Consider the following 24,861-nt stretch of genomic DNA (forward strand, 5'->3'; position numbering starts at 1 on the left):
CGGTAGATATTTTTTTTGATAGAAGTAGACATAGATACTAATGAGGAATCTTGTATTCAATTTTCTAATTTTAGATTCAAAAATAAAATTTTTATGAATTTTTAACTCAATAATTTTCACATTTTCGTGATTTTTATGTATTTTGTCAATACATTTAAACTTTAAATGCTTATAAGAAAAAATTGTGACTGCATTTTTAATATTTTTCAACTGTAACAATATATAATACATTTTCAAACTTTAAAATGTTATTGACATTCATATAGAAAAAAATACTTATAAAATTGGAAACTAAAAATGTTCAAAACAAATCAAAATATTTTGAAAATTTTATCGTGTATAGAAAATGCTAATATAAACATTCATAGTGAACATTTCATGTATCTGTTTATTTGTTTTAGAGTTACACCAAAAACCAGAATTGATTTCGTCGAAAACCGATTTTAATTAAAATTCCCGTTTTCCTTAATTTTTATTTTATTTTTCCCGCGGCGCTTTTAAAACTATTGCAATTTTAAATGTTGACCTTCTGAATGAACCAATTAGATTCACTTTCCCATCGATTGAGATACTGTTGAAGAAAATCGAAGCAGTTGTACCTAATGCCCCAAATACGGTGATGACAGAAACAAAGAAAAACATTTTAAAAATTTAAAAAAAAACATCATTTACACATCGCTCCGATCAGAATTTAAAAAAAATGGTTTTGCCTTTATATTTTAGATTATGTAATTTTAGATTATTGTACAAATTAATTTTATTAGTGGCTTAGACGACAGGGGGTGCCCGAGCACCCATAGCCCCCCCCCCCTGAATCCGCGCCTGTACCTCGTCCTGCAATAGGTAACATAACTACATATTAACCATTGAATATATTATACCCATATCTTAATTATAATAATCAATGATATTGCATAAGACGTAATAGGAACTTAATGTATATTGTCATACAATTTTAATATATTATAATATGAGGACCGGCTCGTCAAGAAGTTTCCCAATTTTTACATATTATCCAATCCACCCCTGCGTCGGTATCCATGTGGATAGGACGATAGTTAATAGGTATTATACTATTATTGTATTTGAAAAAGTTTCCGGAAGATAAATTACAATTGTTAGGTACTTATTTGTAATTATTAATTAAATTCTGAAAATTCAACCATATGTTCATATTCATATGCAATATGTAAGTAGGTACGATTGGACTAAACTCTTGTCTAACCTTGTACAAGGTGCCAATAAATATCATTTTTATTATTCTTAATTATATACAAAATGTCTGAACATAGCTATATATGGATATATGGATATATTATAAAAATGGTAATCAGTTAAAAAGTTTGATTTGAAAGAAGTAGATTTTTTATTGTTGGGCAAAAAGTGTCCGTGAGCACATTTTTCAATTAAGTCGGAAATTTCAAATTGTTTTAAATTTTCTTATACAATAATGAATAATTATATTTTATTATTATTCCTTATTATATCAATAATATACAAATATTATTGTACCTATTAAAAATGTTAAATACATTAGTGCAAGTTTTCAAACAAAGGTAATAACTAATAACTTATTGATTAACTGTAGTATTATAATTTATACTTTTAACTATTTAATATTTTTATAATCAATGATTTTATTAAACATAAAGCAAATTACCTGTGCCTATGCTACTTAAAAATGCTTTTATTCTCAACTCATCATTTTAGGTAGGTATTAATTTTTGTACATACCTACCTAAATGGCTAAATGTTGTAATTTAATATTTTTTTCCTGGCTAGTTCCATTTCATTAAATTCTACTTTGGCCTTATATATCTCCACCCCCTCGCAAAATTTTTCTATCAACTTCAAAATTATTAGATAACTCTGATAACTATAAGTATGTCCGATTAAATACTCAAACCTATTGTTCCAGCTTTTGAAAATATTACTAATAATTGTACTGTGGTTGGAGAGTAATGCTGAAACAGAATAAAAATGTTCCGATTTCGGTTTCAGTTATTGGTATTAATAATTTTTGATTTTAGTTTCGGATATCGGTATTTATTTTTTTCGATTTTGATTTCGGTTTCGGATACTGGTATTTATTTTTTCTGACTTCGTTTTTGGTTTTGAATACTGGTTTTTAGTTTTTCCTATTTTAATTTCAGTTTTGTTTTCGGTTTCGGTATCGATTTTGGTTTTAAACGGTTTTAACGGTCACTAACAATTAATGTCAAAAAAAATTATTACTTAAGATTAAATTCATACTGTAATATTGTACCACAAGCGCATGACTAGACTTCATCCGCAGGTTGTAATATTGTATATTTGTATAGGTATGAGTATAAACCTGAAGTGTATACTACTTTAGCTAGTACTATTGTTCTATGGTACTATGTATTTTCAACATTGTATTATATTTTTCAATGTTTTAACAAATTTATCGACAATTATAGAAAAAAATGAATAGAAATTCTAAAATGTCTATATATATATATAAGGTACTTATAATTTATATATAATATATATAGGTACCTTACTCAAAAACTGTAAAAATATTTGAAAATGTTATCACATAGGTACATAAAATGCTAATAATATAAACATTCAGTGAAGATTTCGAGTAAGTGGGTAAATCTATGATTATTCGTTTTTGAGATACACCAAAAAACAAATCAATTTCGTCGAAAACTGGTCTTGCGTAAAAATTCCTATTTTTATTTTTATTTTTTTTTAATATTTTTCGATTATTTTGACGAATACTAGGAATTTTGAATGTAGACACTGAAGAGTATCAACTAGATAAAATTTGTTATCAGACATTTAGAAACCATTTTCTAACTTCTAAGTTGAAGATTGAAGCATTTTTATTAATAAGTGACCATGACAACAAAAACCCTTATCAAAAATCGGTCAGATACAAAAAATCTTGTATCCAGTCCAAAAACATAATAATATGTTATGTACAATGCAAGGTGTATCAACTATCAACTATCAATACACCTTGGTACAATGTATCATGTATAATATTATGTTTATGTATGTTAAAAAAAGAACATTTAGCAAAATCAACACATTCATCACTTCGCTCAGAATCTAATATCACATATCATTAAATACAATGTATTAATTTACTTTCAAGCCAATATAATTAATTGTAGAAAAAAAATCAGAGTTAATATTAATGGTATAAATGGTCTATCATTATAAATTGTTATTAATTATACTATTATACATTTTATTTTTGTACATCCTCTTTGCGTTTTAAAAACATCAAACAGCTGATGTTATAATTTTGTTATCACTTATCAGCAAAGACTACATTTTGTCGGTGAAATATGGGCATATGGCGCATTGCACTATCCAGCACAATCGGTGTATCGCTTAATTCTTAGTTAGTTGAAAAAAAAAAACGTGCTCTTTTTAGTAACAATAGTATTTACAAAGTTGGTTCAACATTCTCATTAGATTTTTTAATATAAAATGTCAAAATTGACGAAATTTTTCGTTGGGAATTTGCCGTGGACAGTTAGCAGCCGAGAACTCCGTAAATACTTTGCATCATTCGGCCACGTTGCTACTGCAGACGTATTGTTCGACCATTCTACTGGTTTGTCAAAGGGCTACGGATTCGTTCAGTTTTCTACAACAGGTGGATACGAAAGCGTATTAAACAATGACAAACATGAATTAGACGGGCAAACATTGGTTCTTAAAACAGCTGATTTTCAATAATTGTCTCTTACAAGCAAAATTCCTGTTTTTTTTATAATAGACCTATTAGTATATAATATAGCTTAAGTAATGGATTTTAATTCTAAAAAATTATCTGATCAGTTTGATAAAGCTGTCTCTTTTATTTCTGGGTCTAATTTGTCTGATGTTGACACACAGCTTAAATTGTATGGGTTTTATAAGCAAGCAATAGAAGGTACATGTACTCAACCAAAACCTCCAATATACGATCTAAAAGGTCGTAAAAAATGGTATGCCTGGTCTGAAATGGGTTCAATGTCTAAAGAAGAAGCTATGACATCATACATAAATTTAGTAAAGACAATAAATCCAAACATAGAAACAGAAAAAACTGGATGGGTGACAGTAAGTACATTTGCCAATGACGAAATACCACTATCGGAAAATGAAAAAACCATTAGTGATTGGGTTAAAGAAGGAGACTTAAACAAAATAAAGACTTTTATAGGCGACATAAATGTTCATGATTGTATGGGAATGGCACCAATCCACTGGGCTTCAGATCGTGGAGATTTGAAAATTTTGAGAATTTTAGTGGAAAATCATTCGGCTGATGTCAATTTACAAGATAATACGGGCCAAACAGCTTTACATTACGCTGTATCTTGTAGTCATGAAGAGATATGCAAATATTTGGTTAGCATGGGTGCAAGAATAAATATTCAAGATGAGGATGGATTTACTGCTCTAGAAATGTGTTTGGATGAAAAATTAAAATCACTATTGTCAATGAATTAAATATTTATACACAATTCTATATTTCTATGTATATAATTATAATTACGATATGTTGAAACCAAATTAAAAATTATTGTGTGTAAGAATAAAATTTAGTGAGTATTATGTAATATTTTTAAAATAAATAAATTAAAATCATTTTATTCATATTTTGAATGTTTTTTTTTTATTTTCATAAAATAAATAACAATACATATAAATAATTTCAAAAAGTATGACCTCAGTATGAGAAATTATAAAAAGGTCAATAAAGTTACATGATATAATTTTAAAAAAAAAAACACAATGTTGGTATAAACCACACCATTTACCATTTTGTATTTATCTTACTTATACTTAAGATGATTATAATATTAGGTGTCAATGTTAGCTATATATTTAACAATAATACCCTGAAAGTGAAACTAAATATAATATTATTAATAACACTTATAAAAATTCACAATCTAGGTTTACAATAGTCAATAAAACTTAAATAGTAAAATGTTACTATTCAAATCAGAATTTATTTGAATCGGTAGATAATATGAGTTTATATAATTATACATTTATATGTATTTGCTTACAAATTTAACTTATAAATACATTTTACATTTAAAAAAATTGTTTTTTATGTAAAATAGGTAGTAAAAAATTATCCAAATAGTAGGTATATAATTTAAATAAATATCAACCTATGCATTGAGTAATACTAAGTATGCTTTGTTAGTATTTTGCTAGTAAACTTAACAATGTAATCAATCTTGAAAAATAGTAAAACATTAAAAAATTAAATTTTTGTTGTAATTTAAAGAATTGGTATAGGGAGCTCGTCAAAAATAATAATAGCCAGCATTTTAACTCGTATTTGTAAAATATAGGCAGGTTGTAGTTGGAAACGTCATACTGATAGTGTTAAATTATGCAGTAAAAAATTTAAAATGTTTAGAAGTAAGTTTAGTTAAATTAGTTGGTCTGTTGGTAATTGTATGTAGATCATTATCGAGTAGGTATTGTTTGTTGTCAGAATACATTTTATTATTTTTGTTGTTACAATTATGTAAATGTATTATCTATTTGATATATTTACAAAATTGAGTACCTTTATGTTAGGTTTGTAGATTAGTTATTGTTCAATTAAATACGTCTTATGTTTCAGTAAAATAATCAATGTCCAATGGTAACTCAGTGTAATTTGCCATACCCACAAGGCACAAATATTTATTTAAGTATCACACATTTATAATAAACCATAATATAATTTATATTATATTTTATTATTGAAAAAACAAACAAAATATTATGTGCCCCTAAATTATAGGGTTGTTACAGCATTGGAATTGTTTCATAAAACAATATGAATTAAATTGTACATCAATAAAGTTGTATTAGGTAGGTACATAACTGTTTGAAAAAATGTCCAATAAACAAACTAAAATTAAAATTATATGTTGTGATAGGTAGGTAGTTAAAAATTAAGTGTTAACTGTGAGGTAATATTGTTAATGTTAATTATGTAGGCAACTTGTGTCTAAATGTCAATGGGTAGTCACAAGGCAGTATTTGTTATGAGTTACAGTGGTTACATGAATTTTGAAAATCATAATGGTAAGTACGTTTTAATATTTTGTTTTTCATAATTTAAATTATTTTATTATTTGTAGTGCATAATTTATTTTTATATTATGTTTTATAATTAAATAAAAAAGTGCAAATCATGATTGATATTAAAATATGCTATAATCACAGCATTTTTTCAGTGAACATTTTTTTATAGTTAGGTATAAAGGGTATGTAGGTGTAACCTATAGCTTGATGTGTTGATGCATTGTACTTATACTGTTGTACGTATGTATAATGTATATTGTAAAAGTTAAAGTATTTGTATCAATGTTTGTACCAGATGTACATTGTTTCCAATAAAATATAAATAATAATACAGTGTTAATTATTTTATGAAGTTAGGTTGTTGTTGTCAAAATGGTAGTGTAATAGCGACTAACCAGTAGAGCTTAAAGTACTCAGTCTTAGTTAGTTTTTGTAGTTTAGTTAATTTAGTTTAGTAACTTAGTTAGTTTTTGTCAGTTCAAAAAAAAAAAGCGTTTGTTCATGTTTCAGAAAGTGTTGATGGTACATGTTGTATGTTTAAAACCTTTAACAGATTATTATGATTTAATTATATCATATAAGTATATATAGTCAACAGGTAGTCATTGTTAGAGAGTATTAATAATTGAAGTAGGTACTTAGTTTTTTAGTTTTATCCAAAAAATGTGTACACATAAATGGTTTTTATTATCCTCAAGATTTGTCAAAGTAGGTATTATAATTAAAATGTCTATAATCAATGTATCATTTTTATTGGTATTTGCGCCAAAGTAATACTATGCTAGCTGAGATTTATAGAGCAAATATCATTTGAATCAGTATTCAGTAGACATGTTAGTTGTATAATACTTTATTATGTAGAAATATTATATAAAATAAATCATTTTGTGTTTTAATTGTAGTAAGTAGTAACCTAGCAAGTAGTCAAGTTAAAAGAACCTATTTCCCCCAAAGTAATTCCAACGGGAAGTCTGGATAGAGGTGAGTATTGCCAATTAGCATAAAAAAAGGAAGAGAAAAAGTAAGTATATAATATATTAATATATATTAATATATTATATGTATAAATGTATAATATGTATGTATGTATAAAGTATGTATGTATATATATTTGTATGTAAGTATGTTTGTATGTATGTTTATAATATAATATGTATCAATACATGTACTTATGTATTTAGACGCAGTCCTGTTCAGAGATATTTTGGGGCCCGGGGCAGAATCATGTAAAGGGCCCCTTTTTTATTTAAATTTTATTTCAGAATCTTAAATCTAGGTACATAATATCACAAATAACAATATAAATAATATAATCTCTGTAGTTCATAATAATGGTCCTTTCATTAATATTATTACAGTATGTTATAATTTTTATTTATCATTTATACAGCTATAAAGTCGTTGTTAAAACTTAAATTTGATTCAGTTCGGGGATTTTTGATTAAATTCATTTTTTTTGCATGGGCACATGAGATCCCCATGATTATTTGGTCTTTGGGGGCCAGGGTCTTTGACCAAGAGACCCCACTTCTGGATAGACCTGTATGTAGGTGCCTGTATATATATATATATATTTATTTGTGAGTAGGCATGTATGTACCTATGTATGCATATTTTTAAGTAGGTACCTATGTATATATTATAATATGTAATAGTATGTATGCTTCAATGCATGCATGGATATGTATAGGCATCATGTGTACACCATGTATATTTGTTTGTACGTATAATGTAAGTATATATATATCAAAATATATACCTGTACGTGTTGGTATATCAATTTATGTAATACTATGTATTTATTTTTTTTTAAGTTGTTATTTAAAAAGAAATGCCATAAATAATATTAATTTTTTGGTACCTATTGGTATACTTATTAAGTACGTATTGGTTATTTGTGATTTGTATTATTTAGTTATATAAAAATCAATAGTTAATAGTTAATACCTAATAGTCAAACATGTTATAGTTATACCTATATATATTGTTTATTATAATTTATAGTTATTGTTAAATGTTAAGTTGGATTTGTAAAATAAAAAAACAAGTTTTTGATTTGTAGAAAAATATAATTTGTTAGTTGTTCAGACGTTAAGTTGAGTTGTACCTATCTGTTAATTATAATGTAATAGTTAAGTTAAGATGGTTAAGTAAGTTAAGTTAAGTTAGTTTAGAAAGTCAAGTTAAGTCGGTTGTTAACAAACTATTTCGAGGTGGGATTGTGGGAATGTAGGTGATGACCTAAAAATACCAAAAAAATGCACTGAATTTTTTTTTAATTTAAAGTACCTATAACTTACAGGTATTAATATACAGATGTATATTATAAATATAGTACTTTCAGGTATAGTAACATTACTTATTAGGTACCTACCTATGTCTATTATAGTATTATGTCTATAGTCTATGTATATTGTATATATTATATAGAATGTAACATATATTCTAGTACAAAATTAAACATCAGTTGTGTAAATATTTGTGTATAAATTTGTCATAGAATAACTTGATTCTATATTTCCGTTACAAGTTATAGCTTATATTTTATAACATGGTAGAATACCTATCTTATAATGTTATTAAAATAAGCTATATCTTCTTTTTCAAATGTTATGTTTCTAAGTTGTAAGCTGTAAGTTAAGTTGTTTTGTATACCTTAATTTATGTTTTACTTTGTATTGATCTTATTATTAAGAATTACAATTTGAGTTGCCATTTCAAAGCCCTTTAATCCGGCTCTGAAGTCTGATTACCTTCATGCCAATACAACTATTACAAGTATAACTGTAATAATAAATAGACGAGATTTCTGTCATACATTATTACTGGAATTATTGCTCTAAAACATATTATAACTTGTAATGCTTGTATTTGTTTATATTATTAAGGGCTTCATGATAATTCGACACTGCCCATTTGTATAATTGTATAAGTCAATATGTGTAAAATATAGTCATATAGAACGTATGTACTTGCTGCGTGGGCTGGTTAGTAAATAGTATAGGTAATATTATATTATTATTTTGGTTGTTGGGTAGGTCGTCGGTAGGTACTAGGTAGTAATCAGTTAGTACTTTAGTAGGTACCCACTTTACAATTTATAATTTATTGATGGTATGCACGATTAATGATAATATGCTCTAAAGTATATCTTTAATCGTGATGGTATGATATTATGAATAATCGTTTATCGTAATATTGTTTGTTGTTACTTGTTGTAGGTAGGTGGTACACTGGTACTTACGTCTTACCTAGGTACTTGTCTACTTGTTACAGACTGGTTCAATGGTCTAGTGTAATAAAGTACGAGTGTATAGTTTAAATAGTTCAGTAGCTGTAAATGTAATTGTTAGGTACTTAATCAATCATATATTTTCGCAGATTTTAAACACATTAAAAATACTTTATTGATTTGTTATACTTGCCTAAGGTAAACAGGTAAACTTTTAGAAAAGAACTCTTTTTCCTGTTTGTACATAGCCACATAGGTATTCATTACTTTTATAATGTATATAGATAGGTACATTATAGTAGTATAGGGTAAATGTGTTGACCGTTTTCCGTCGGTTAGGTTAGTCCTAAGTTAAAATGTTACGTCTAAATAGGTTTTTGTCACTATAGGTAATATATTGTAGGTATTATAGTATTTAGGTATTATATATTATGTAGGAACCCATAGGCGGAAATCCATTAACATTTCAGGGGGGGGGATAACATTATTAACATAAATATGAGTAAGAGGGCTTCGATCCCACACGGCTAATAAAAAAGGGGCCTGACAGACTTTTTTGGGGGGCAAAGCCCCCCCCCCTCGAGCTTCACCTATGTAGGCACCTAACTAAATATTAAAAATACGTTTAATTTTGTTTATTTGTTCGGGTTGTTAATTTGTAGAACTCTTAGCATTTTGTAAGTAATAAATTGTTATATTTGGATATTTCTGTTAAGTATAAAATATTTAAATAAATTTGAGTGTCGTGTGTTTCTTTTATTTGTATGTGGTATGTCAAATTATTGTCGAGTTAAATAATAGTAATTACCTATATAAATATAATTCAAATTGCTTATAGAAAACTTAATAATGTAGTACCATTATATCATTTATATCTGTGTACTGGTACCTACCAATAATAATAATAGGTAACTGAAAAATGAATCGATGTATCTATACTATATACCTAGTACACATAGGTACATAATAATTTGCAGAGTGATCCTTAAATTCTTTCATCGGTAAACATTCATCAACTCGAAAAATATCAACGGTTTCGAAATAAAATTCGTTTAAAGACTTCAGATATGACAACTTTATATTTCCAAAAACGTTAATATTTTTCAACATAAGGAGTATTTAGTATGTTTAAAGAATCAAAAAGTTCCTCCTGCAATATATTATAATTGTATTTAATAATAATATTATACACAAATGTAATTTTGATTCACATCGGTATTAGTCGTAAAAAAGTTGTTCAAATGTAGGTAGATGTAATATGTAAATGTTAAAATGTATAAATGTATAATAAAGAGGATACGATATGTTGTTTACGTTTTGTTCATATTGATGGGCATTAGTTAAATAAGTTTTGTAGTTTGGTCGTGTAGATTAAGGCATAATATACGTTTGTATTTTTCCATTCGGAAAAAACAGGCTAGCATAGTGGTACCTATCATATTAAATTGTTAAATAATAATATTATGTAGTTAATGTATATAATTAATGTGCATATTAGAGTGATTTTTTTTTGAGTGAAATTGCTAAAAACACAAATCGTTTGAGTGAAATTGGTAAAATCACAAATCGTTTGAGTGAAATTTAGATGGACACCCTCGTTTGGGTGAGTTTATGTATAACGCCCGCCTTCATAATATCATTCTTACATCTCTATGATAGAAAAGTCCAAGCAGGAAATATATTATATGACAATGTGCAAAAAAAAATGGAGCCATCGTAATAATATAATAGGTTAGACACGCGAAATGTATATTATTTGTATATTATGTACCTACTAAGTATGTATGAATGTTTATGATACCATATAGGTACGCTTTAAATTGATAAAAATGGCTTAAGTGGAAATCTACTTGCACATGTTAATGACCTTGCGACCCACTTTCTATCTAAGTTTTCATTTTTGCGTTCTATACATGGTCGGAAGGGGGAACTGGGATCTAAGTGAAAGCCCAAAGTGAAATTACAAAGTCAGTAAATTAGCATTGACATGCGTGTGTAGATGAACTACCGAATTCTATATATTACTATGTATGTATAGGTATAACGACATAACGTTATAACTACATATATTATATTGTTATTACACTGTATACAATTATAATACATTCATTAGGTAGCGAATAATGTCAAGAGTGATTCACCAAGCATGATCATTGCTCAGTTTACTTTCATCCTTTAATAATGGACATTTTTGATCTTTTTAATTTTTAAGTATAATTTTTTTTCAAATTAAAACCTCCCTTTTTCTCACGAAGATACTTAGAGACTTAGGATGTTAGCTGGTAGATAATTTTAGGACTTTTGAGATATACCTTATACTGTACATCGAATACGCTTTAAAAGTGTGGACTGTGGTCGTTTTAAACCAATTATAATATACCTAATATATAAAAATATGTAAAATGTAAAATTATGAGGCGCAGCCGTGCAGATCATCTATGTTGTTATAGGTAATAGCCAATAGGTGTCTTTAAGTATATATAATATATGCATGTAAAAATATGTAAATTGTAGTCAGGAGTGAAAATGTCCATTATAGGTAGGTACACTATTTAAAAATAGACCTGGTTGTAGTTGTTGTAGGTATATGTTGTAGTAAGGATATACGGTTGAGCATAACATAGGTATTAGGTATAAAATATATCCATAACATAATTTGTTTGATTGATTATTATAGTTATTAGTTTATTACATATAAATATATAATATATATTATGCAGTAATGTGAAGTCATATATTTCAATTTAATTTGTGTGTTGTATTCAAGTACGTCAAGTACTCTAGTAGGTATATAGAAATATAGTCAATAGTCATATAGTATATACTCATATAGATTGTTATTCAATACCTATTATATGTTTAGATTGAGACTTTTGTTTTGTCGTATTTAGACTTTAGAGTTAAATTGTTAGGTACAATAGGGTTTTAAACATTGATTGTGTAAAACTATTAACGTCATATAGTATGTATAGGAGTAAAATATAATAATAGTAGGTATATATAGTGGTAGTACAATAGTATACAATATAATAGTTATAAAGTCACGTATAACCGTATAGGTATAAATATATTGAGTTTATTTGTGTAAATATTATACCTATAGACAAATTTCATTAGTCTTCAACACTATAAGTTTAAAAAATATACATTTATTTATACAGCAAGTACGTGTAAAGTATAGTTAATATTTATATCTGCTATGTGTTTATCTACAGTTACGTTAGTAAATAAGTACTGTTTTTGTATAAAATAAAAATCCACATGATTCGTAATATATTGATTAGTATTGATGTTGATGTACAAAAGTATATTAAACACACGTTAAAGTTACATATTATTAATTATTATGTTTATATTCATAATACACGATATTATAGTTGTATACAGTTCAAAGAAAAACAGCCGTTGTTAATATAATATGGTTAAGTAATAAGTTGTATGTTTGCAAATGTCGTAGTACTGTAGTAGCTAAGATATACATGAAATAAGTATAGTTTACTGGCTATTATACAATGTAGTATGTATTATGTTTATCAATAGTGCATTGAAAAACAATCAAAATTGTCATTAAACAATTAAAATGTCAACTATGTGTTTTTTGTTCAACAAAAAGTTAATTTGCCGGCCCTGCAGTTTCAAAAGTACCACGGCGGTATTTTGTCAAACAACATTTTAGATGAAAACCGGTGGGGAAAACGTATAGGGATTGCAAAAAGTTATTTTATCACAGCCATGTTTAAAAAAAAAAAAAACAATAATTTATCTACAAAATAATGCATTTAGCAAGTAACCTATAATAGATACACTATAGTTTACACGCGTTTTTGATATAAATTATATATGTTTAAATATAGTAAAATATCGTTACATATTTATTTAAAATAATTTAGTTTTTAAATTGTAAAACCGTAATTAATTGATTAACTAAAAATATTGATCGAATAAATAAGTTATGTACAATGTAGGTAGTGGAATTATCTATCAAAAAGATCGTGGTTGTTGACTAAATTGTTTTGCACGAAATAATATAGAACTGCAGTACCTATACCTCGTCATATATAAATCGATGATAATCGATATAAGAGCGAAATGTTACATACCTTCATATTATGATGTCCATATTATATACATCATATATATTTGTATTATACGAACAATTATTTATTAAGAAATAAAATGAGATTTGTTTGTTTTTGAAAATAAATTAAAATTCCACTTGGTCCACAATAAGGTAGTGTACAGCGAAAGTGAGACTGTTGCGATTTCCACGGCGTTTCAAAACTGTAAAACAAAATGAACATTAAACAACAATTAAAAAATTCAAAACACATTAATTGTTATAATAACTACTATAAAAAGTGCACACCGCGAGTCCGTGACCAGTATCACTAGTATCAGCTGCAGTCATCGATATATTATTATCTAGTTTAATTAGTATTTTCGTCCAATAACTGGTAATTATTGTTATTATTATAAGTGATGATTAGGACAATAAACTAATCTTGACTGAGCAGCAGCCGCCGCCGCAGCGTCGATGAATGGTGACGACTGAATGCGACGGCAAACCCACCCGCTGGTGTTTTATATACATGCTAATTTCGTATACGCATTTTTTTACTCATTATTTTCTTATTTGTCGTCTTTCGTTTTAAAGAGTGATGACGGAAGAAAGCAGAGAAATCGTGAAACGTCAAATTTCACACCCGTCAAGACTCGTAAAGAAGAGAGGAGTGTGAGAGGGAGAGAGAAGAAAGAAAATGAATAGATATATTATATTATTATTTGTATTATTATATCACACAGTGCACACCAATGCGTAAACATTAAAAAATCGCGCGCTTCTGATTTCACTATGGTAGTATGATATATGGTGCGTGTGAACCCAAAGGACCTTAAACAAACACTATACACACACGCGCGATGCAGCATACCCACTGCGCAGATCACGCAAAATATGTATAGTATAATATGTTGACTTAGTGCCTCAAACATAATATTGTAGGTAGATATTGTTGGTAGAGAAAGTCAATTGAACGCGGCCGAGATGAGAATCAAATACCTTTTACGCGTTTTCTTAGAGCTATGGTTTTTTTATAGAGCTTAATATAAATATAGGTACTACTGTACTAGCGTACTGCAACACTAGACAATGATAATATTATGTACCTATGTAAGTATAGATACATATAATTCTATAGAAATTATAAATGTTGACTGTTTGAAACGGTTTTATGCACTTGTGCATATTAATAGTGTTATACATGTTAACTGTAGTTGCATACAAAATTGATCACCTTAAAGTGGCTTACAAAAACTTGATGCACCACTCATCGGTTACTAAAACATGTTTAAGGTACTTAATGGACTATATTAGATTCACTATTCATTCGTTAATTAATGTATAATAATTGTTTATGCCTCTCAGCATTAATGTGGCATTAGCGCATTGCCAAAAAAACCTTACTGCAACTTGCAAGTTGCAAGTATTGGAAAAGTTCTAACTACTCTACTATCAACGACTGAACGTCGACTATTAGAATATAATAAATGTAATTTGATCGCAGAAGTCAGTGTAATAATTATTAACATATTGAACGTGGGTCGATATTAATGACAATTAGTAAATGTGTACATAATACTTATTACTTATAAACTTATAAGTTATAATTGTATTGTTCAGAGTCTACGAATAATAATAATAATCAGGGCGTTTTTGTTCTATTTCTATACGATTTACGTGCGTATACGTTTCGCATCTAATTATAGTTAAGGTACCCTTCTTATAGTTTATATGCCCAAAACATAGGTAGAGAATAGAAATGGATAATAAAGCTTAGCCCTTTAAAATAATTCCTTACCCCTCCCAAGTAATTTCTCGATTGATGAGGCAAAATTAATATAGTATAGCTGTTCCTTCATGATAGGAATTGGAACGATTTGTTATTATTTTAAAAATTGGATTACATTTTAGTCTATTTTTGGATTCAATATTTGATTTTTTTTATCTTTGATCCACCCGTCGTATCCGGAAATTAATAAATTCTAGGTATCCAATAACAATGGAATGGTTAAGTCAAACATAATTTTAATGTTTTTCTGTCAATATTGATAAAAATTATTTTAAATTATCAATAACTATAAGTAATTTATATTATATGGGTATAATATTGTTAATTGTACAATAAATACTATAATAGTATAATATCATACTTAAAAATATCGATAGGGGCCTATTTGAATAGAGTGTGTACCTATATAATATAATTCGCATTTAAAAATAATAAGCTCATCATAAAGTTATAATATAATAGGTATGATAATTATAATAGGTAAGTCTATAATCTAAACATCTAGCCCTATGGCCTGTGGACCGATGACACTCGCGGGCACTACAACCATATAGACTACGTATAATGCGTGACCATTACAAAGACCATTCTCCCATTTGAATAATATTCCGATTTATGATAAATATGTTATATACAACAACTGCAGTTATACTATCGAGAGTCAAGACACGTTTTTTTAACGTGAGTATTAATTTCTTATCACGCATAATATGGTCCGTATAGGTATAGTCACATGTGCCTATATAGGGTGTGTTCGGATTAAGATTTGAGCCGTAAGGGTGAGCTTAAAATTTCTAACAAATAGTACATATAATTGATATATAAATATATATAGGTATACCCGGTTTACTGTGGGAATTTTATTTATTTTTTAAACTCGTCGGACTTTCTCTCACCGCAACCGTGTTTACGTATAGGTGGATAGGTTGGTAGGTACGCGACACGCGTGTGTATATAGTATATACGCTCCAGTTGACGAATAAATAATAACCGTATATATACATTTTATATACCGCAGCGCATTATCATAATATTCTCAGATACAGCAGCCACAAACGGCAAACGGACCGGCGCCGCGCGTGATATGCGATCTCGTGAGGCGTGACATTCGCGAGATTTTTTTTAATTGATATTCAAATGAGCCGTGAAAGTTGAAATCGTTAACCGGCGCGCGCGTTCAAATCGTTTTAACGGCGGTGGCGGCGACGGCGATGATGACGACGACGGGTGGCGGACGTACGCACGAAATATAAATGATCTAAAAATCATTTTACGGTGACATTATTATATCGTAACTTTCTATTATGCGCGTGTACGCGTGTTATTTATACAGACGACCCACCATCATCCGGTTGTTCGGGATAACATTACATCGTAAACGCGACTGCAGCAAACGACGACGAGTTTTCCGTCGGTTTCCCGTGTTGGATTTTCACATCGGCATAGAAGAAAAGGTAGTCGTAATTGCCTTTCACTCGTAATATCGACCTGTTGAAAACGATTTTTTATTTTTCTCTTAACGACCGTTACCGTAATTCAATATAATATTAGAGAGTTTTTGCACAACGCCGGTTAAAAATAACGTATGAACCCGTTAAAGTTATTTACCAAAACAAGCCTTTGCGCACGAGCACGAAATATCGGTACGGTTATTTGATTATCGTAATCGGTTATTTTATTATCGTAATCGGTTATTTTAATTATTTTAACGGGCACCGTATTGCTGGTTATTATCGGTTATATCTCATCAATCGGTTATATCTAGTCTGTGATTTTGGTTAAAGTTAACGCTGGTTATTACCGCTGTTTTCTTTATCAGTCACCGGATTTTGGTATCCCGCTTTTTACGAATCTAAAATGTTGATATCAAAAAGGTTACAGCAAGGTGGAATGGTGGATATACCTATATATATCTACCTTGGGTTACAGTCATAAACCTGTTTATATGTCAATGGTTAATATTGGATATGGTTACAATTTACAATGTGATAAAATATTTTAACGGAATACTATATATCCGGTAATGCAAAAACTAAAGTTGCAACTATAAGGTTAATATATTACCGTATAATTTAACCAAACGTTATTTTTACCGAAGTGTTTTACAGGAGTTGTGCACAAACTCTCTATTAAATATACCGATAAACACCGTATATTAAGTATTTTGTGTGTGTGTGTGTGTACTCGTCGTTGAGTTTTCACAATTAACAATTACATATTTTCGATATTAATTTTAGGCGGAAACCGAATAGAATATTATAGTATTCCGTATACAGCCTATATTATATGCTTTGAACACTCAAAATAATTACAGTAATTATTGTGTTACAACAAATTTTTGTGAAGTAACCCGAAAAGAAATTTATATATTTTAATCGGTTTGAAAAAGAAAACTATATTTAATATTTTGATTATTTTGATAATTTAATCGGTCTGAAAACTAATATTTTTTTTCACCATTGTATTCTTTATTGTAGATTTTATTTGGCGTGTTTTTTTCAGTTTCAGCGAATTTTGACCATGAAAAAGTCTATAATATTTATAGAACGAATACTCAACAGAGTGCGCACTGATAAAATCTGTCTATTTATTTTCTAATAATGTACACACGAATTATGAAAAAACTATCTCAATATTGATAAATCCTTCGACTGACATCGGCGAACATTAAAAAATTTAATGGAATAAATGTAATTTGGAATAAACTCGCTTTCTCGGAGCACACAGTTTATTATAGTATATAGTGCACGTCATCATCGCTGTAGTACGAGTCGTTGGTACTCACGGATGTACATAAAATGCCTATACAAAACGCCGTCTTAATATGTTTTGGGAGACGAAAACCACGTAAGTTTACTCGTAAGTATACCACAACAGGGCCTGGTTGAAACCAATAAATAATAACAAGTCAACTATAGCAATAATATTTATCGGAAATTTCCCGTATAAATACCATATTTTAATAATATTCTGACTGCATTTTGGTGCAACGTGCGTACCATCTAATCATGATATAATATACGGGTTTCTCAATATACATTTAGAAAGTGTGTGAACGATATGCTTATGAAAAATGTATAAAATATATATACATGCTCGTATACAATATATATTATGCTTGGAAAATGGTATGATTTTATTTAATAGACAAATGAAAAATATCAAACCTCGTGCTCGCCCCGCCGCCGGAAACCGCGTCGCGGGCCGCTGTGATGCTACCTCCGCTGTTGGGCCCATTGCGGCGGATGGGGCGGCGGACGGTGCGCAGGTCGTCGTAGTTGCTGTAGAGGCGCGCCCGACGGTCATTGCGATTTTTTTCTGTGCAGCTTGTCGTTCTGCTTCATTGTTGATATGGCGTTCACTGAGCCGAACAGTATTTTGGCGGTAACCTGGACGCGTCGCGGTTGGGCGGCCGGACTGTCGCCGGCACCTCCACCGCCGCCGGCCGACGATGGACCGTAACCGCCGCACGCACCGTTCATACACTTAGTGGGACCGTTGTTGTTCACATCACCGCCCGTCGACCGGGTCGGGGAACCGTCTGGCACCCTGGTCTTGGACGAACCTTTGGATATCTATTCATGGACAGAACAAACGAAAACGAAAAGAATCAGTAAAGTGACTGCTTATCGAAAATATATTTTTCAACTAGCGTCCGTACGATTTGAAAAATTCTGAATGTCACAAACCGTTTGGCCAGAGCAGTGACACCGGGATGTACAGAGCGGTGGAGCTAGGGGGTGGTGGTTGGTCTATGTCGACCATTATTTCCGTTCATGCGGTGAGCAATTACATATTATATTAGATTTAGGTTGCCTATCATTTTTGTGTCCGATAATAAACATGTGAAATAATAATAATCGTGGCACCCCCTACATGCATAAAATAATCCTAGATCCACCCCTCATCGACACCATGCAGAGCAAGATGTACATATTATTATGATGGTAATTAAATCTGGGTCCTGGCTAAATCCTCAAAAATACGTCCCATTCAAGCGTTCCAAAATATAACTCTCATCATCCCTACTGCATTGATTTTATTCTCTCTCACATAAAAAAAAGATTAAATATGCAGTCGAACCTCGATACCTCGAATTTTTTTATGGCCACTTAAAATGATAAATAAGTCGTGTTTGAGACTTATTTGAGGGATAAATAACTCGAATTCATTTTTATTCCTCTTGCCTACCGAGATTCGAGTTATCGAGACTCGATATTATAATATTATTATAGGTAGGTAATGCAAGCGAAACGCAGCAGACTTCTGAAAACCGCGATATATATATATATATGAAAATAATCTCTGCACACGATTAAAAAAGCATACAGTGTACACTAGTTTTTTTCGGGCTCTCATCTCGACCTTGACAGTTTATAGCTATAATATTATTATTATCACGAACCTATGGACGCGATTGTGCCGCAAACGAAAGCCGACCCGTTGGGTTTTGCTCAAATACGAAACTCAGTGTTTTTGACCCCGCGCGACGGAGAAAGCCGTCATCGTACACTGCAGCGGTATATGGCACGATCAAACGCCCCTGCGGCGTTTTTTAAACATCGTCGTCCCGCACACGAGTATGAGGTTTATAACGTCATGTGCGCTGCAGTGTGTGTGTAAGCGTGCGTGCCGTGTACGTGTGCGTGTATTTGTACAGCGACACGCCGGGACGACCGGATAGAGCGCGGAGATTATATTATTATATTTAACTCGTCGCGCGATGACCAAGACTCGTGTACACGAACAATATTAGTATACGAATAATAATAATTTTCGTTTTTTAATAATTTATTATTAATGCCGATAACGGGGCGACAGATATATTATTTTGGTAATATAGCACCGCTTGGTCCAGACTACCCCGGTTTTTTAGGAACTGTAATATAAAGAAAAATGTTTTCCTATTTTCGCGATGGACATATGGAAACTGTTATATGGAATTATGGAAACCGTTTTGCGATTTGCAGACAGTCAGATTAGTTCGAACCAAAATTCGAACGAGTAGTTTTTGAACTATCCAATTCGAGGATAATATAGGTTTAGAAGATAATAATATTATATGGGTGCTATTGCTATATAATGATTTGTAAATTATAATAGGTAATTATAATACTAAAATAAATATTACAGATTTTAAATTTTTAATTACTCGGTAACTACTTGTTTGAATTTAAATATTTAGATTCATCGACAGTTTCAAAATAATCTTACTCCTAACAGTTTACGAATAAAAGGTTGATTCTGGTTTGACAAAAATGTATGTCTGTGCCGCTACATCTGCGTATTCATGCGTATACAAATCATAAACGGTTGGAAATGCGGCACTCTTACTATACTCATATTGTACTTGTGAAAATTCCAAAAGTCATAGATTGAATAAATTCATTATTACTATAAAGGAAAAAAATCGGGGTGAGCACTCTTAGTCACAGTTATTGTATCTAAATATATAATGTACATAAATCTATAATATATATAACTTAATGTATACTATATATGCATTTGTACGACACCGCAAACGAAAATCACCCGACGCAAATCGTTCAGAGCATATATTATAATATATAATGTATAAACACACGACCGACGAATAAGGTCATCGTCGAACTCTCGAACGTTTTGAACGCGTATGATATTTTTAATTATGCTACCATGCCTACTATATTATGTTGTGTGGTTGTGGTATATTATACCTAATAATATAATCATATCATATTAATATCCATACCTCGGTATGTATCGGTTATATCTCTCCTCAGTGGCTCGGTTCTATATATATATTTATAATATTATAATACATTTATTATATATTTATATACAAGCAGGTTGGTATTATGATGGTTACGATAAATACCTATTATGAATATTATAAACGAGCGACAAGTTTTGTTCACCGTTTGCATCGTCGTCGACGTCCGAGTTGCAGCACGAATCGGGCCAAGGATTTTAAACACGAGAGTGCCTACCTGCCTTCCTCTTGTGATTTTCATCAGTTTTTAACGCGTAACCGTATATAATATAATAATAATACAACGTTGACGTTTACGTGTAAAGTTTAATTAAAGTTATCCGTGGATTAGTAGTCATGAGTGACAAGGCTTTTATAATACTGGTTGCACGTTTCGTTATTTTTTATATTACTATGTTATATTATATAAGTAAACTTCGTTTCTCAGAATAATGCAGTGGAAATCATAACATCGAAACGTTTTTAAAAGCAATATTATTATTTAATATTTACCGAGCTGCCCTACTGTATACGCGCACAAGTGCTGCATACGAAATGTACCAAAACCGATAACAATAATAATTGCACCTATATATTATATTATTAAATTATACGCAGAGCCTATATACGGGGCGAAACCAGAGGATTTGGCAATTTCACGCCGAAATTAAATTATTTAATTTTTGTCACGCATAGGTTGCCTACCGCAGTGACAGATATTAGAAAATTAAAAAAAAAAAAACAACGCCACATACTTAGATATATAGGAGGTATACAATGAAACTATTTCATGTAATGAACTTCCAAATGTTCTGTTAAGATGTTTTATTTAACGAATATTTTTTTGAAAACCAAACCAAATTAGAGAATCATAATACCTATATTATATTTTAATTATTTCCTTTTAATGAATTTCTCTATAATATATGATTTTTTAAATTTTGCCCGTATGATGAGACTTTGTAACATGGAAGTTTCAATGTATAAATTATTAAATAAGCCAGTGGCGTAATTTAAATTCGTTAAAACTATAATATTACTGTGAAGCAGTGCGTAAACTGCAAGCTTTGAAATCTCGAATTTATCCATTTTCAGGCCGAACAATTTAAGAAGTGGGCCAAAATTCCAAATCCCAATAATATTTGATTTTAAAATATACACAAATGCACCTATATAAAGCATATTATAAGCCTAGGTATATATTTCGCGCTATACGCTGTTTTCGGCTTTTACTCACCATATTTTGTACGGACGTGGACGTGTTGCGTGAATGAGTTATTGGATCGGGTGACGTCAAACCGTTGTCATCGGTGATGGACCGGGTTCGAATCTCGCGAGATGACGACGGCTGCAGCTAATACAGTGATCTCCACAGGCGTTGCTATGCGCGCGCTCGCGTCGAAAAACGGAAAATATACCACTGTGAACGGTGCAATTGACGTTTTCGGGTGTTACGTGACGGGTAATGCGGATGCAAAACGATGTTATTATGTATAGACGATTTTTATTGTGGACGTGACCCAGTTGTAGGTTACTCGTGACCCGCGCCCGTGTTGCAGCAGTCGTCTGGTCGATGTACTGTCGTGTTTCGTTTGTAGTTTAAATTATAATAATAATTATTGTGTCTCTTATTCGATTCAGCGGCGACAGGCAGACCTCTTTATTATAATAATAAATATTAAATTATACTATAAGATATTATTATTATCGACTCAACAACAATGACGATAAAGTTGCGTGTGATGGTGATCGGCGACGGCAGTGGTGCAGGCAATCGGCCGTGTGAGCATGTCGCGCGCGAGTACCGTGGTCTTATACGACGACGACGACGACGACGCCGATCTAGAGTTCGAGGGCGGCGGTGAGCGATCGAGCGATCTATAGCAGCTGGCCGGTGAGCGGTGCGCGCGCGCGTGTTTGTGCGTTAGCTGACGCGCGTGTAGTGTGTGTAAGAGCGATGGACGCGGACCACGAAAATAATATAAAAAAATCTTCTCGGCTCCACTAACGGCGGCGGCAATAAAGAGTGGGACGACGAAGACGAAGAGAGCGAGTGAACGCGTATTATATGTATAGCACATATACCCGTATAATAATAATATTATATTATTATCGTGGACGGTGCGCGCGGTGGGCCGGAGGCGCCTACATAACGCGCCGGGTGGGGGCGGGCGTCCAGCGCGGGGGCCGTCCGCTACCGAAATCGCGAAAACGTACTATGTATTGAGGCCCTCTGCCCCGCAGCCGCTGCGCGATATGTGTGCTAATGAGAAAGAGAGAGGACGCACCTCGGCGCGCGATCGACAGTCACGACGTCGACGACGACGACGATGACGATGGAGGCGGTGGACGGTGGACGGTGGTCTGTGGTTCGTCGCGTATAATATCGTTGTTATACGTATAATAATGTCCACAGCGTTGTGCACACACGTGATCGTAATCGTCTCTCGGCGCGAGCCCGCGAAAACGTGTCTCACGAGGCAGACCACTCCTCCGCCTCAACCGAGGCACCTCCACGGCTCCACACCCGGCCATAGTCCTCTCGAAGAGATTTCACTACGGAACAACAACAACAATAATGTTATACTTCCTATATTAAAATAACTATTATAATGTTATTATTATATAGGTGCACAGGTCGTAGTCGTCGTTGAAACAATATATTATATACGCGTAGAGACAGAGCTTCAAGATATATCGGAAGTTCGGCTGCGCGGTCACTTCCGGGCCGCGACATTGTAAAAATAGTGGTAGGTACGACCGCGGGAGTTGCGCGGCTCAAGGGTCACTGTCCCGCGGTAGGATACGCGCGTACGATAAATGATAATACTATAATAATATACACGTCGTATTATTAAATATAATGTGTGTATACGTATATTATACAGATATCGTCGTCCCATATAATTTGGCGGCGATTAAACTACCTATATATTAATATTATAGGTAGCCAGGTAGGTACTCAAATATTACGGTAATTACTAAATACGAAACTCATAATGGGAATGTGCGGTATACGGAGTGATTCACCGAGCAATTTTCATTCCTATTTTTCAGTTTGATAATGAATTTATGACTTTTGGATTTTACAAGTATAGTGTATACTATTAACAATTTTAAGGTTCATATTTCAAAAAGTTCTTAAGATTTGAGAATTTAAGTAATAAATTACCTAATACCTATTAATCTATCAACATTTTATATGTCAACATTGTCCGAGTTTTTTGTCTTACATTCACATTCATATCGTATTAAATATAGGTATATATTTTATTATTTTAAGACTAGTTATATTTAGTTCTTATAGACTGAAGTCTAAAGTATAGGTATACATTTTAAAAAATCAGAAACTAGTCGATCAAATTTTGATTTAGATACATCAATAAAATCATTTACTTAACAATTTACAGTAAAACAGGTTGGAATTAATTTTAAAACAAAAAGTCTGTACCGCCACAGGATACTGGTTGAATATGGTATACCGTGCAAAAATTTAAATAATTGAAAAAGATAGCGTATACATGGCCACCAGTGCTTACTATGAAATTCCAGGGTTCAGTATTTATCTATTAATAAATTGTATATTCAAATATTAAAAGAACAAAATGGGTGTCAGCACATGATTGGTGAATCACACTGTATATACCCATAGCTGTATACAGTACAAAGTGCGTATACACTTCGTAGTTCCTTCTCCCCTCCCACCATAGGCCCGACAACTGACTGTTCAATTTTCGAAATTCTGTCGCTGCTGCAGTAGACGGCGAATGACTGCCTCCGTGTTATTCCGTTTGTTTAATTATATTTATAAAGATTAAAGGGTACATAACACGTGCAAAAATTTCATCGAATATAGGTATAATAATCTATATATTATATAAAAGCCAAACCACTTATTCAATCACTCAGCTAAAAACTACAAAACATACGAACTTTAAATTTGGAATAGTGGCTCCTCTAATGATCTAGATGTGCGACAGGAA

The 24,861-nt window shown here is 31.2% G+C and overlaps 2 protein-coding genes and 1 long non-coding RNA gene across 3 annotated transcripts; 2 read left to right on the forward strand and 1 right to left on the reverse strand.

The window, feature by feature from the left end:
- Positions 1-3,387: 3,387 nt before the first annotated feature.
- LOC100163676 (acyl-CoA-binding domain-containing protein 1) lies at positions 3,388-4,628 on the forward strand. Its single transcript, XM_029487560.1, has one exon. It carries the CDS (start codon positions 3,790-3,792, stop codon positions 4,477-4,479), a length of 690 nt encoding a protein of 229 aa, XP_029343420.1. The 5' UTR covers positions 3,388-3,789; the 3' UTR covers positions 4,480-4,628.
- On the forward strand, positions 3,436-3,800 carry LOC103308887 (SRA stem-loop-interacting RNA-binding protein, mitochondrial). Its single transcript, XM_008183075.3, has one exon. It carries the CDS (start codon positions 3,469-3,471, stop codon positions 3,718-3,720), a length of 252 nt encoding a protein of 83 aa, XP_008181297.1. The 5' UTR covers positions 3,436-3,468; the 3' UTR covers positions 3,721-3,800.
- A 7,718-nt stretch (positions 4,629-12,346) lies between the features above and the next one.
- Positions 12,347-22,840, reverse strand: LOC100568923. Its single transcript, XR_510556.3, has 3 exons — positions 22,116-22,840; positions 18,315-18,722; positions 12,347-13,579 (listed from the first exon to the last, which is right to left on the reverse strand). It is a non-coding gene; the product is annotated as an uncharacterized LOC100568923 (long non-coding RNA).
- Positions 22,841-24,861: the final 2,021 nt, after the last annotated feature.

Source organism: Acyrthosiphon pisum, chromosome A1, assembly GCF_005508785.2.
Source record: "Acyrthosiphon pisum isolate AL4f chromosome A1, pea_aphid_22Mar2018_4r6ur, whole genome shotgun sequence".
NCBI lineage: Eukaryota > Metazoa > Arthropoda > Insecta > Hemiptera > Aphididae > Acyrthosiphon > Acyrthosiphon pisum.